At 40.4% G+C, this 16,147-nt stretch overlaps 1 protein-coding gene across 3 annotated transcripts in view; it reads left to right on the top strand.

Annotated features, from left to right (window-relative positions):
- Positions 1-16,147, top strand: part of sfswap (splicing factor SWAP) — a 45,647-nt gene that overhangs the window by 17,119 nt on the left and 12,381 nt on the right. For all 3 annotated transcript variants that reach the window (XM_063889713.1, XM_063889712.1, XM_063889715.1), the window contains exons 11-15: positions 53-113; positions 973-1,076; positions 1,184-1,313; positions 5,220-5,416; positions 13,717-14,153. In XM_063889713.1, coding sequence (XP_063745783.1) covers positions 53-113; positions 973-1,076; positions 1,184-1,313; positions 5,220-5,416; positions 13,717-14,153 — 929 coding nt within the window. The remainder of the gene's footprint in view (positions 1-52; positions 114-972; positions 1,077-1,183; positions 1,314-5,219; positions 5,417-13,716; positions 14,154-16,147) is intronic.

Raw genomic sequence — 16,147 nt, 5'->3', positions numbered from 1 at the left:
ACAGGGGATATTAACTTCTCTTTCTATATTTCTCCTCTGTTTCTTCATCCAGAGTGAGGCAGCAGATGAGGACGATGATAAGTCCGACACCCAGGACTCCAAGCTGACAAAAGGTACATCACGAAGAGAGAATACCCATAACATAGTACCACTTTCACTTCCTCTTATTTCACTGATTTGTTCAGTAAACAAGATGCAAAGCCTCTGGGAAATATGTGTACATTTGAGCACATATTTTCTCTTATGTGGGTGTTCACGCTACAGCTGCCCGTGAGGCTGACGGTATTTATGCGAGCAATTTAATTTGGTGACATCAGGCTGGAAATGTCTCCGCATAGATGAGAGAGTCTTGAGTCCATGAAAAAAAAGTGCATGCATGCATTTTCACAGGCCGTTGTGTGTTTGGGGGGGGGGGGGAGCGACAGGCCACAGAACAGGCCGCCAAGAAACAAATAAGTATTCTTCAGAGGGGTGCACAAGTAAACTATCCTGCCTCCCACAATAAGTATCAATATATTAAGGCAATTCCTCTATCGAATGAGGCACATTGTCTTCTGTTTCGTCTCTCCTTGAGCAGATTCGATTACACAATAGAAATCAATGTGAAACGCCACTGCAGCTTCTTTTATAAATAGTTTCAACTCTCATTTTTATTTCGCCTGTCCGCCTTCCTCCTCTTCTGTTTGTTTCCGGCTGTGTCTCGTAAACCCTCTTTGACACTTCCTCTTCCTCTCTTTCCTTTTCTATGTCCTTGTTCTCTCTCTGTCCATCCATCCCTTAATCCTTCTCCTAGACTCTCCTTTCCTTCCATGTCTGAACCTTTTTATGTACTTGTCATTGTCAAGTAGCAGCCTAATTGCTTTAGTCAATGAATTTTTCATTTTGCTCTGACTTTGTCAAACAGAGGTACTCTTCTAAACCCTTTTGTTCTCCAATTAAGATGTCTGCTTGTTTCTCTCTGTGCCATCCCAGCGTCTTTTGCCCCGATCTGTTTTGCCATCAAAGCAAAGGAGAATGACATGCTGCCGCTGGAGAAGAACAGAGTCCGATTGGACGACGACTCAGATGAGGACAAGGTCAGTTTGAGCTTTTCAATATGGTTAGAAAATTCAACCTTGAAAAAAAACTGTATGAATGAACCTGCATTTTTTATTTTCAAAAATCAAACGTTTTTTTTCTACAGTTACTGGAGGAGCAGGGCCTGAAAGATGTCATGGGGGGCGCTGATATGTTTGAAAAGGAGCTCGCTTCAATCAGTGCACCAGAAGAGAAGAGACCATCCCTCAGTTTGGAGGAGCTGGAGGCCAAACAAGGTCGGAACCTGTTTTAATCGGCTATCAGGCAAACACAATACAGGATAAAACACTTTGTGTTTTCAATGAATAGTGATGACTTCACTTTTATTAATTGCCTTTGGGTTGATACCGTTTCAAATTTAATCCGACAACATTTCTGCTCTTATTTCCCTGTTTGTATCTCTCTGTCTGCGCCTTCAGTCGGCCTCATTATGCCTGTCTGATTGACAGGACGTTGATCAGGCATCTGCTGTCGGATATGACAAAGGACATTTCTTTCCTCTATTGAATTTGTGTGTGCTAGATTTAAATTCTCCGCGTCAGCATATAAGTACAGATCCTTACAAGACATCTTCATTACACCCACTGGCATTCTGTTGCTCTCTCGGAGCGTTGGATTTGCAGGAAAAGCAAGAGGGGAAGTGTGGAGATGAATAAATCCATTGAGTCTGAATTATGAATTCTCTCAACAGGGTGTAGCCTGCAGTAAGACACGAGCAATGTAGTACAGCAAACAACAGTCGTATATCTCTCCAAGGCCCTAATGGAGATGCATTTGCTCTATTTTTGTCTCTCTTTTGTTCCGTATGCTGGTAGAATATCTCACACTGGCTTTCCGCAGTCTTTACAAACCTAAAGTTATGCATCAGTGACTTTGCAGTCAGAAACACTTGACATATTACGTCAGGAGGCATAAAAGCATTGTTTTTCCTGCACGAGGTTTACACTCTGTTGCCATTATCAGGGTTTTTTTAGAACATATAGCACTTAAATATATAAATCTATCTCCGCTGATATAATAAGATCCCCGCTTGCTCAGTTAGCGTAACCATTCTTACAAAAAGCTCCCACATAAGGGACTAAAAACACATTTTACTTATGCATGTTACCAATTTTATTTTGAAAGTTAGAGTCCCATCTCTAAAATATTCATGTATTGTAATGTATGGCTATTAATTTCAGAAGTAATAGCGTTTTTACTCGAAGCCAGAAGCTATTGTACTTGAAGTTGATTCATTGCTTTTTGCTACACTTTAAAACCCCCCAAAAAATATGCAATTGCACCAGTTTAACATCAAAAAAACTTCGACAGCTTCGCCGACGTCTGCGTGCCTCGTTGAATGATCACAGAGCAGCTGAAATATAAATTGATATTCCCAAAAAAAATACATTTTCATTTTTTGTTGCTCAGAAAAAGCAAGAAAAGCCAATGCATTTTTTCGGTTATCAATAATACATTGGATCTCAGAAGCACACACCTTCTAATTAAAAGAGTGCCGTCATCTTACAAAATCACTGGTAATCAGTAATAATGACTCAACATGAGGTGTCTCTCAAAGCTTCTCCATAAAAGATGAATAAGTGGAAAAAGCAAATTACAGCCAAATTACAAGCATTTTTCGTAGACTATAAATCTGTTTTTGCCAAACACCTTTTTTATTATTTTCTCATTTTGTATTGTCAATGAATTCAGGTTAGGGTTGAATCGCACACAAAACATGAATTTACTAGCTTGCTTTGTGTGGTAAGTATGCCACCGAAAGACCCTCAAAATGTAAATTAATGTTCTGCTCCTTTACAAATACCCTTTTTTCCACCAAAGTCAAAACCTTTTTCTATGTTTCACTTGAGAAATGACTGTATATATGTGTCTCTCTTGTCATAGCTTGTGCTCGAGGTAACACAAGTGTCATACAATACTGCCACAGCAAGAGGTTGTCTTGCAGATACACATGGTTGAAGTGGCATTTCTCAAGTCAGTTGTTCAGTAAAATGCCCTTAAGACTTAGAAAGTGTAGATCTTTAAAGATGCGTATGTCAAGATTAGATCTGGAAGGACACAATCTTGGAATTTCCCTTGAACGTGAGATAAATCCACTAAACTAAACCTTAACAAGATGGACAGAAAGACAGTTGAGACAGCATCAGGGTTTGTGACGGTTCCCATTTAGGTTCAGTGGAAGGATCGCACTGCGTAATGTCCTCTCTCTCTCTGGGCTGTAAAAGCCTAATACATAGCTGACTGTATTGGCTTTGCTGTGTGGCAAAGTGGCTGTCAGTCAGCAGGCCTAACTTGATCAGATAGCGGGAGAATCAGTGGCAGACAGCAGAACGCTAATCTATATTGACGGACTGGGAAACAGCCACACACACACTAAATGTGGTTTCCAACGATAAGTACAGGAATCATTTAGGTCGTTGCAGACATTTCCCAGTGGATATTTCATTGTGGGGACTTAAAATACCAGAATATCTTAATAAATCAATGTAGGGAGGATGTGAGATTAAGTCTTAATGTAGATACACTTTATAGTAGTTCATTTGTTGAGGGGCTGAAAGAGATTTATGGTAAACTATGTCAACATGAAAACTGTTCAAATATAAAGTTTCAGGCTATCATGTTTAGTGAAGTAGCTTTAAAAACATAGACTAAGTACACGACCTGCTCAACACCAAAGCAGACAGACAGAATTAGTTGTTGGGCTTACTGGAGCAGCTGCGGCTCAATAGATAGATATTTACTTCAGGAGTTGTAGGAAAAAATAAATATTATATAATATAGAGAGTAAATAAAAATAGGAATTATTCAAATTCATAAAAGGCTTTATTGTCATGTGCACATTAGAGAAAAGTTAAGTCCCAGGCTCCTCCAGCAATGCAACATGAATATATATATATAGAGCATAAAACCAACACAAAATGTAATAAAAACAGTGCAAGAAGTCTATATACATGTATAGATAGAATATGATATACACAAGAACAGAATGTAGAGTGAAATACTGTTAGACTTGTTATGATATGTCCATGTTACAGTATGTTCACAACTTATTTGCCCCAGCATGACTAAACATAACGGTCATTGTAGGTTTAACCATTATTTTCATTATCAAAGTGTCCAATATTTAAATCACTGATTCATTTTTACTCTGTAATAAAAAAAAACATTGAGTGCGGATTTTGTAATCCTTTCTGCACTTTGTCAAATTAGATACATTTTACTGTACAAGTTTTCGACAAAAAAACAAAGCAAGTTGTATAAACCTTTCAATGGAGCGCTTAAGAAAAAGATGTGTCTATTAATTCTTAATTTAACTCATTTTAACTGTGATGAGACCCCATTTCCTAGCTTTATAACTACTTCACAGACAATGAAAGGGTGTGAGTGTGTAAATTGTGTCAAATGAGTCTATAAATACTGCCGTCAGAGTCTGTGTTGTGTCACTGTCTGGGTTACAGATTGATTCTGCTCCACTAGAATATTGTTCACACTATACTCCAAAATGATTTGCCTCGGCAGCCGGCCTATTTTAAACCCTGAAGAGATTACAGTAGCCCCCTGCAGCTAGCATAACTTAAAAACAACTTGTTTCCGCCAGCGTTTGCTTCAGACTTCACTCCTGTCTTGTTTTCTGTGTCTCACTCATCCTGTGACCCGTCTCATCGCTGTGCTCTCCCTACCTGTCTGTCTCCCACTGTCACTTCATCTCCTTCCCTCATCTCTCAGCACTCTGCATATTTTCCACCCCCAATTTCTCTCAGATATCCGTCTCCTCTTCTCCACCCACATGTTTCGCCAACTTTTTCCTCTATAAACCTTGAACTGCATGAAATTGTCTACCACTGGAGACTCAGTCAGGCTTTCTCTTGTTGGTCCATAATTTTCGGACTGTTTTTTTTTACACACTCAATTGTCCCTCCCCATCTCTATTTTGCTTCAAAGTACCATTTACCTGTAGCTAGGAAAAAGCTGGCTGAGTGACAAGCAGAGCATAACCCCTCTTTTTCTGTCTTTTCAATCATTTTCTCCTCTCTCATGGCACTATAGTAAACGTATTTCTCGCTGTGATAAAAACAGGGACAATGACTACAATTTTTGTTCATCACCTTCCAACCATCTCTCTCCTGTTTCTACCCTCTCAGCTAAGCAGAAATTGGAGGACCGTCTAGCAGCGGCAGCCAGGGAGAAGCTGGCCCAGGCATCTAAGGAGTCCAAGGAGAAACAGCTACAGGCGGAGAGGAAGAGGAAGGCAGCGCTCTTCCTACAGACCCTCCGCGGCCCCTACGCTGGGGAGCCTGAGGCCAAGAGAGCTGAGCTAGATGCAACTGCACAGCTTCAGGTAGGGGAACGCTTAAAGAAGAATCAAGAATAAAGCCTTGACATAATGTAACTTCAGATATTGAATGGTTGTTCCACACCTGGCCAAAGTTTAATCTAAAATATCCAAGACTTTATTTATTTGTATCACTAATGTTTAATAGTTGTATAGCATGACATTTAAAGAGCTGCTTCATATTTGATTGCAGTTTGGAACATTACGTCTAAGGAGATCATTTTTGGCCTCTAATATCAAACACGGTTGAATCACTTCTCTGGGATATCTGCAACAAGTGTGTGTGTCTGTGTGTGTCAGCTGATTGTACATTTGCATTTTTCTAAATCAGTTTTTTGATCATCAAACCTCCACTTGATGTTCCGCTAGCTTCGGTTTTATTTGTCGTGGTTGGCAGCCCCACTATTTTCTTCATTATGTGAAAGCAGGTCATTTAACAGTTTAAGAAAACCAGTCTTAATAAACTTTTTAAACATGAAGAGAATTTAGACCTGTCAACCCAACATTATACTTCTCCCTGCACTCATAACCTACCATTGTGTGCTTTTTTTATAATTACCACTAAAAGGTTGACATATTTTCTACAAGACTAAAATCCTTAAATTTCAACAATGAAGCTTTTTTTTGGGTGAATGACAACAATTTATCCCACCCACTGTGCACTTCGCCATTGGAAGTGGATAAAATATCCCAATTGCTGTCAGTAAAACGATACCAGGATCCTGCCACATTATTGTGTTGGCTCTGCTTTTTCTATACACCTTTAAAGTTAGTGTTGTTGAATCGCTCCTGATATTTGCTTAGAGTAGAAGTTCAGGAAAAGGTCACATCAACTACAGATGGCTCCGTAACCCCACATAACACAACAGCCTCCATCTGTATGTGTGATTATAATTTCAAACATGTACCAGATGGTATGATGTTTTATTCGTGATTATGTTCAAATGAAGTCACAGCACCTGTGTGCGGCTATATCGACGGCAGTTTCCAGTAGATTTTACAATGCAATAATATATAAAGGGATGAATGTCAGCTTGCTGGGGGAATATCTTTATGTACATCAGTCATACACATGTGCGCCGTGAATATTGGATAGCGGAATACATTGGAAGATTGCGTGAATACAGCGGATGGAGTATATCAGACATTGTTATCGAGCTGCTGTTGAGCGGAATCTTTGCCGAGGCTCAGATTCCACTGCTTTGTGTGTGCTGTACTGTATTAGCCGCTCCAGGCCTGAGTAATTCCAATCGTTTCTAAAAAAAAAGGTGGTGTTTGTTTGCCGAATGAGTATATCACTACACAGCAGTACTCAACTCATAATGGAGCCTAGTATATGTTACTTGAACCATAATGCACTGTTTTCAAGAAAGACTGTCTCAAAGACTGAGGGTAGAATCTTTCCCGAGATTGAAAAGGCTTTATTTGTCGTGTTTGTTGTGAACAACAAATGTGGGTTTTCTTTTTTTATTGAATAGAAATGAGTGTTCTTAATGGCATACTGTTGTGTTGTCTTGTATGCTGTTGTGCAGAATGTGGACATGGACAGTTGAAGAATGTTTTTGCTCTTATGCTTTATTTTTAATTGTGTTTTAAGGTGCTTAGCAAAGTGCCAACCAACATTGAAAGTGACATTGAAATATTCTTAGAAAGTGTTTGAATAAATATCCTATCCAGTCATTATTAGGAAAATACAATATACCAAGTATTGATTAAATCCCTTGAAGGTACCATTTCATCCGGCATTCCATTGAATCGTTGAGCTTTGGCACAGCATTTTGAAACACTATCGATTTAGAGATGCTTCAATTTTAATGTTTTGTTTTGTAAATCTTTTGCCTTTTTATTTTATTTTCAGTTGGCTCTGCTCATGGCCGCATCGATCATGCATCTTTAAGGGTTTGTTCTAAATAGTTTGTCTCTACGGTGGTGCTGGTTTTGTAAAAGCCCATTAGATGACGCATAACTCTGAATTAATAGGTTTTCAACTGCTCTTTAATAATTCCCTCTGAGAATGAGGCACAGCTGGACACACACACACACACACACACACACACCCACACCCACACACACACACACACACACACACACACACACACACACACACACACACACACACACACACACACACACACATAATGCTTCTTGCCTGTATGTTATATTAACCACAGAGCATAAATCATCCTATAGGCCGCCATGTCACTAGAGGTGGTTCGGGCACCTAGTGAGGATGCCACCTGGGCGCCTCTCTAGGGAGGTGTTCCAGGCACGTCCAGCTGGGAAGAGACCGAGGGGTAGACCTAGGACCAGGTGGAGGGATTATATCTCTTCGCTGGCCTGGGAGCGCCTTGGCATCCCCCAGTCAGAGCTGGTTGATGTGGCCAGGGAAAGGAAAGTTTGGGGCTCTCTGCTGGAGCTGTTACCTCCGCGACCCTGACGGAAAAGCGGGAGAAGATGGATGGAGGCCGCCATGTGTAACCGGTCAAACATATTTTTCTGTGGTTAACTGATTAACATTCAACCCTGAAATCCCTACAGACAGTATAAATCAATGCAAGATCTCTCTCAAATCCTGCTTGTCTAAACTCCGTTACAACCCTTCAAACCACCTAGTAATTAAAGATGGAGAAGCTGTTCTTCTGTCAACCATTTTTAATGTTGTCTGTTTTGGTGCCCCAGAGAAAATGCAGCATATTTTTAAATGTTCCTTTTTGTTGAGAGTATTTTGAGTGCCTCAGTAGTGAACATTAAAAAGCCCTTTGTCCGACAAGAGGTAAGAAACCTTTATAGTGTAAATAAGACTGGGTGGTGTTATTTGATGTGTAGATGGCCTGTCCATTTGATGGCTGTTTCCTATCAGCTCTTCATATGAGCCCAGCTGGTGCGTGGTGAACTGGTCTTACAGTCTGGGGCCAGGTGGCAGTGGGTGGGCTCCTGTCACTCTTCTCCAGATGTTCTGTGACTCCTGAAGGGGCCGTCAGAGCTTACAATCCCAGAAGGAGCTACCAACATCCAGGTCATTGGCCTACTAATGAATAAAGATATGTTAAAGTCAGAAGTTGTGTTGGTTGTGGTCTACAAAGTATGGTATTCTAAAAACGTTGGACTATCCATGAGGACAGATGGCAGTGCAGTATGTGCTGTGCTGATGGACATGGAGAATTAATATTGAAGCCTTTAAGCATTTACCTTGAGTCCAACGTTGTTTTACTCCTTGATTCTTTTGGAAAGAAGGAGTGGATATAGAATCAATTGACAGTGCTAGACTGTAATTTGTATCTGAATGGAAAGCTTAAGATGAATAGCTTTTACTTGTTATTGTGCAATTATTCTGTTAGCAGCAATTAAGTAACAGTCGATAGGCCATAAAACACATTTGGTGAAGTAGGGAAGGATGTCTGGTCTTTTAGATGCTGTAGGTTTTACAACCAATTTGAATGCCATGTTTTTGTTGAGGTATCAAAGTGCACCGGCTCTTGGATCTGATGATGTAAGCTCATCATGCTGTTTCTCGTAGCTACAGTAAGTGTTCATGCGTAAACCTACAGAATAAGCTCTACGGGCTTAGACCTCTTTACTTTTGTAAGTCGCTCTTACTGATGCGATTTAGTAACTTTGCGGTGACACGGTCATGGAACATTCTGTCATGTCATAGTGTTTTAAAGAAGTGCAGCTACCGTTTACCCAATGAAGGGTTGAATGGGGTGTGTAAACAGTTTTTAAGGCAAATCTACTTATTTTATAAACGAAAGGCTCTGTTTATTTGTCCCTTTTTAAAAAAAACTGCAACGGTTTATTCAGAAAAAACTGTTGTATCAAGCCTATTGTGAAATCTTAAAGATATTGTTCTCAAGTGATCTTATTTAATTTGACTTACAAGTTGGAAGAAAGGTAGGTTGGCATTTGGAAGAAGTGAGCTCTACAGTCCTCTCCTTATCTCTTCTTGATGCTAGGCTAACTTAACCGCTAATAGCATAACACATTCGGATCTTTTGAATTATGTGAAATGAAGACTTTAGGTTTGATCAAGAAATATTAAACAAAAGAAGCCGATGACTCCCTTCTGATGTATAGATTTTAGAACCGTTTAACTGTCCGTTGCATATTGATGGAGCTCTATTCCAAACCATCTTCAGTCAGACATGGCGGCTTCATCTCTTTATTAAAGCGATTATATATTTCTTTCTCAGTCCGTCACCGGAGACTTTCACATAAATTCTGTGTTCATTTACCATGACAGGACAGTTACGGGAAGAGCCCCAGTCCTCAGGAGGGGAGCGGTGGCTGCTCTGAGAACAGCAACAAATTGGATATTAATGATATGATGGGGTTAGAGTGATCTCCGCCCGCTCACAGGCTGCCATCAGTGATGGATTTCAGAAGTTATTTTGCAGGCGACGCCTTAATTAATAATAACCATTGTGATCATAAGGGAGGCTAGCTTCTCACTGTGAATTTCCTCTTTCATTTTATCTCCATTTTTAATGAATTAAGAAGAGATTTTCCACTGCCTGCTCTCTTTGATTACCATTTGATCATGTGCCATGGTCAAATACAGAGTATTTAACATGAGAAGGATCTCCTCAACGATATAAAATAGTGTCATCTGCAGTGATTCAAAGTTAATTGACTAATCTACTCGGAGCATGGGAAATGATAATACATTGAAGCATACACATACTTTGATTTTTTTTTTCCTCTATACTTCCGTAGTTTATCATCTTTCAATTCATTTCCGTGCCCTTTTTAAAAGTGATATGGAAAAAATGATATTTATAAGTTATATTTAATTAGATATTAGATCAAATTGGGAAATTGTAACATTACAGCCTCATATAAACAAGGGTTTACACGTTAGCTACAAAATAAATATAAACAGTAACTATCTTCATATCAACAGTAGAAAGGTGCATATCTGTAACATTTTTAAAGACGTCACAATATAAAATAAACTGAATAACTTAGAATACATGATAATATACCGACAAACAAAAGATATACAGTGGGGCAAAAAGTATTTAGTCAGCCACCAATTGTGCAAGTTCTCCCATTGAAAAAAAGATGAGAGATGCCTGTAATTTTCATCATAGGTACACTTCAACTATGAGAGACAGAATGGGGGAAAAAATCCAGGTAATCACATTGTAGGATTTTTAATGAATTAATTGGTAAATTCCTCTGTAAAATAAGTATTTGGTCACCTACAAACAAGCAAGATTTCTGGCTCTCACAGACCTGTAACTTCTTCTTTAAGAGGCTCCTCTGTCCTCCACTCGTTACCTGTATTAATGGCACCTTTTTGAACTCGTTATCAGTATAAAAGACACCTGTCCACAACATCAAACAGTCATACTCCAAACTCCACTATGGCCAAGACCAAAGAGCTGTCAAAGGAGACCAGAGACAAAATTGTAGACCTGCACCAGGCTGGGAAAACTGAAACTGCAATAGGTAAGCAGCTTGGTGTGAAGAAATCAACTGTGGGAGCAATCATTAGAAAATGGAAGACATACAAGACCACTGCTAATCTCCCTCGATCTGGGGCTCCATGCAAGATCTCACCCTGTGGGGTCAAAATGATCACAAGAACGGTGAGCAAAAATCCCAGAACCACATGGGGGGACCTTGTGAATGACCTGCAGAGAGCTGGGACCAAAGTAACAGAGGCTACCATCAGTAACACACTACGCCGCCAGGGACTTAAATCCTGCAGTTCCAGACGTGTCCCCCTGCTTAAGCCAGTACATGTCCAGGCCCGTCTGAAGTTTGCTAGAGGGCATTTGGATGATCCAGAAGAGGATTGGGAGAATGTCATATGGTCAGATGAAACCAAAATAGAACTTTTTGGTAAAAACTCAACTCGTCGTGTTTGGAGGAGAAAGAATGCAGAGTTGCATCCAAAGAACACCATACCTACTGTGAAGCATGGGGGTGGAAACATCATGCTTTGGGGCTGTTTTTCTGCAAAGGGACCAGGACGACTGATCCGTGTAAAGGAAAGAATGAATGGGGCCATGTATCGTGAGATTTTGAGTGAAAACCTCCTTCCATCAGCAAGGGCACTGAAGATGAAGCGTGGCTGGGTCTTTCAGCATGACAATGATTCCAAACACACCGCCAGGGCAACGAAGGAGTGGCTTCGTAAGTAGCATTTCAAGGTCCTGGAGTGGCCTAGCCAGTCTCCAGATCTCAACCCCATAGAAAATCTTTGGAGGGAGTTGAAAGTCCGTGTTGCCCAGCGACAGCCCCAAAACATCACTGCTTTAGAGGAGATCTGCATGGAGGAATGGGCCAAAATACCAGCAACAGTGTGTGAAAACCTTGTGAAGACTTACAGAAAACGTTTGACCTCTGTCATTGCCAACAAAGGGTATATAACAAAGTATTGAGATGAACTTTTGTTATTGACCAAATACTTATTTTCCACAATCATTTGAAAATAAATTCTTTAAAAATCAGACAATGTGATTTCCTGGATTTATTTTTCTCATTCTGTCTCTCATAGTTGAGGTTTACCTATGATAAAAATTACAGGCCTCTGTCATCTTTTTAAATGGGAGAACTTGCACAATTAGTGGCTGACTAAATACTTTTTTGCCCCACTGTATACGATAGTTTAAAGATTGCTATCCTGACTTCTCCTTCTAGCTGCTGTAGTTATAAGTAGTGTTGTTCATCAATGTATATATATATATATATATATATATATATATATATATATATATATATATATTATCTTCTATAATAAGAGAATGTCACTCCCGGGTGTCCCTCCTCTTTTCCTCAGTTTTCCCTCTCCTCTCCTCTCCTCTCCTCTCCTCTCATACCCCTGGACTGCCACTTTGTTTATTGTTACTCCTCTTGCTGTCTGAACTTCCGTATCTTGCTCCGGCAGGTGTGAAGCACAGACATTTTCTCCTCCTGGTGTTGGGATAAGCTTCCCTTATGTCAGTCCTAATTTCAAACCAAACCCTGCCTCTTATCATTTCATTATCTCTCCCTTAGCCCAGACTCCAGATAGTGCACAAACAGAAAGGTGTAATAAATATTCTTCGTCTCTCTCTCTCCTCTCCCCTGTCTGTTTATAGATACTTATTGATTGTCTTCTGTCCTGAGCACTTTCTTCTTCTTTCCTGCCCTTACTTTGTTACCTCATTTGCTTCTTACTTTCATCTTCTTTCATCAGCTTCCTCTCTACATCTGTCTGACCCTCCCTATCTCTCTCTTTTTATGCTCCACCCATGTGCAATTTTCAGCAGATGGGGTTGATTGAATTGGAGAGATGGAAGTACGGCCCACATTAATTTCCTTTCTGTCTTCTGTGTTCATCACTCTCGTAGTCACATCATTCATGTAAATGTGAACAAAGAAAGTGTGCCATCGGATGTCTTCCTTTATCTACAGGCCCCTTTTAGTACCCGGAGTGCATACATATGTAAAAAGGGGTGACCCCCAGGAGCAATCTAAGACCTAACCCTGGGAGATAAAATCTGACCTCTGAAGATTTAGTGTCACCTTTAATCCACTGATGGCCTGAAACCATCTTGTCAGCGTGAATCCAGCAGCAGGCCAATTTAATACCAGCAGAAAGAAGCACATTGGAGCAATTAGAGGTACTTTGCAGCTGACAGTTGTAACTCAGCGGGTCGCCGACGGGCTCCCTGTGTTGTGTAAACCACGCCCTCTTTAATCTGCTAAGTAAGGATTTTTATTTTATTTCTTTATTTTAAGTTAAGAATATGTGGAATAATTTCCCAAGAAAGTGTGGGCTTTGCCAGCTGGTTACAACCCCATGTCCTTTTTATTCCATACATGTACCTTTTTGACAATATTAAAAATGCCTTTCCACCTATCTCATTCCTATACCTACATCTATACTGCTTGATGTTTTAGGTCTTCAACTTTCACTTATAAGGAGGAATCTGTCTTTTTTTTTCAAATTTGTCCTTTTCCATCTGAGTTATATAAGCCTTTAACATTGACAAGGATTGACACAGGGGCATTGCATAAATGCATCTCTAATCTCTGTATGAAATCTACCTTGTGCATCACCTGTTTCTCAGCAAGAAGACAAGCCCTCATATTGATTTTTCCTCAGATGTACCCAGTGATCAAGCGTTTGGGAATTCATTAATGTCCCTAATGTCAAAGAAGGAGACTGAATGTTAAAATAATCAATACATTGTTTTGGTTTTATCTTCAAACCAATTAAACAGTCCAGATGTGTCAGTCAAAAACTATTCCTCTGCTGATGTTTTCTTGTGTCTGATGTATTCTGTCTTCCGTTTTTCTTTTCTTTTTTTCAGATGCAGGAAGCCCTCTCTGTCCTGTCTGGCCCCGTGCCTCCGCAAATGTCCTCAAGTGCCCCTGCGTACGCTCAGGATCAAAGACCCGCTGTTGAGAACAAAGGAGCGTATCACAGCAGGGACGCTCCATCTTCCTCCTCCTCCTCCCACTCCACCTCTAGAGGGGCAGCAAGAGACCGGGACAGAGACCGAGACAAAGACAGGGACAGAGAACGAGACAGAGAAAGAGACAGGGAGAGGGAGAGGGAGAGGGAGAGAGAGAGAGAGAGGGAGAGGGATAGAGAGAGGGATAGAGAGAGGGATAGAGACAGGAACAAAGGGAGGGACAAAGACAAGAAGAAGAAAAAACACAAGAGGAGGTCGAGATCGAGATCGAAGTCAAAGTCGAAGAGTAAATACTCCCTCCCCAGTGCCTACAGGAGATCCCGCCGATCACGGTAAGACACTTTGGCCTCCCCCCCGCTCTCATACAGAACTGTCAATGGCAGGGCCAGAGAACCTCTAAGTATCCCACAATTCAATTTGATCGTGATCCCAAGACGCTGTGATTGGATTACACAGCCACATTTCTCACTGTAAGACTTTGTCGCGTTAACATTTTCAATTCAGCAAGATAAATGAGTCTTTTAGGACCACACACTCAGTGCAGCCGTCCAGCTCAGATATGTATTGGACGCCGCTGGTAGTTGCCACAGATACAGCAATTTGGGACGAGCACTTTAAATGTTTTCTATTGTGTCGTTGTTATTCGTCCCGCTGAAATAATTTCCTTTAAGACGGGAAAGCGTTGCTGCATTTCTACCATTAAATCCGGGGGCACTGTTGCGTCATTCTACCATTGAAGCCGGGAAAGCGGATACGTCATTTTCTGGTACAAGAGCTCTGTGGTATTTTTTTGCATTAATTATCGGCCTCTTAGCCAATGAAATGCATCAGAATATACACGTGGAATTGTTTGGATTTTTTTCGAGCAATCATGGCAGACTTAGACTACTGCGGAGGGAATTCTGAAATTAGTGAAGGTAGTGACATTGACGATCTGCACAGCGCTGATGACATTATTGCTGACGACTTTGAACCTGTCGAACCAATCGACCGGGATTTATGGTTAAGACATATGTTTGAAGACGGTGATGACGATGACCATGAGTTCGGAGGTTTTGAAACCGAGTGGAGGTTGGAGAATTATCACTCTAATCCACAGAGTTTTTTCAACCGCACCCCAGGGGTGAAAGTCGATTTACCTGCAGAGGCCACTCATGAAAGCCACAGCTGTAAGCTCTTACAAGCTTACTTTTTGAATTTTGTTTTTATCTGCTACCAAGGCTGAAAAATCAATTCTTTAGTAGGCATTGACACAATTGCTGAATTTCCAGAAAAACTTTGGGTTTTAACGGGTTCTTCTAAAATCGCGCATAGGTTTTACAGGCATTTTTCCCAGGCGTTCTAGGCCTACATGGGTTAATGGGACAGTAAATATCTGACCTAAACTGAATTAAAGACTCACTGTCGTTGATGAAGTGCAAACTAGCATGGCATTATGAGAGCACATAACCCTGCCAAGGTCAATGGAACTCATTTCCTGAGTTGGAAAGTTGTTCTTCTGACTTTGGTGCATTAATGAGCTTTAAATGATGTTAAATCAACTTTGACACCTCAAAGAGGATATATTGTATTTAAAAACACACTGTTAAATCTGTAAACTTGACTTGAGGTGAGGTTTGATGAAAATCTGGCCAGTTGTTTTTCCGTAATCAATTATAGGGGTGAGTCAAGAAACAATAATCTCTTTAAGACTAAGTCACTAAGTCTCTCTGGATAGATAACAACTAAGTTGGGAAAGAAATCTGAATCTGAATTTGGTCGTGCTGCTGTTAAAGGTACGAGACATTTAATATGACAGGCTGAGAACATAATGATGAATCACCCTCTGTTTAATATTTCACTCCAGCTGAACCTTAAGTGCACAGAACACGGCTCCCATATGAGCAAAAACATTAAAGAAAAAAAAAAGTTAGCTATTACTCTGTCTTACTGTTTTCTATTAACCTTTTATTTCTCATTTCCTGCTTCTTTTGAAAGCGGTGAAAAGTGTGTATGTGAAATAAATTATAGAAACAAGCGCAGGGGTAAAGAGCACGACTAAAGACAAATGGAGGAATAACAATGGAGGAGAGGAAGCGATCAAAGATATAGATTGGGCTGCTTTTTTCCTGCCGATTATCTGTCAGAGAGACCAATATTTACCAGACTGCTTTGTTAAGACACCCCCGCACAGGCGGGCATTAACTCAGCTGTCCTTTTCCTCTTGGCTATGTATTTTAGAGTAGGGGTATCATTTCCATTTCTAACCCTGGCTTTGTAATGTCTCTAAAAGGCATACATGCTTTGCATACAAGCCAAAGCTTTGCTGTTTAATGCAGATAACCCT

Source organism: Eleginops maclovinus, chromosome 8, assembly GCF_036324505.1.
Source record: "Eleginops maclovinus isolate JMC-PN-2008 ecotype Puerto Natales chromosome 8, JC_Emac_rtc_rv5, whole genome shotgun sequence".
Taxonomy (NCBI): Eukaryota; Metazoa; Chordata; class Actinopteri; order Perciformes; family Eleginopidae; genus Eleginops; species Eleginops maclovinus.
Note: the sequence above shows the minus strand (reverse complement) of the source record. Positions and strands in the feature narration are given on the sequence as shown.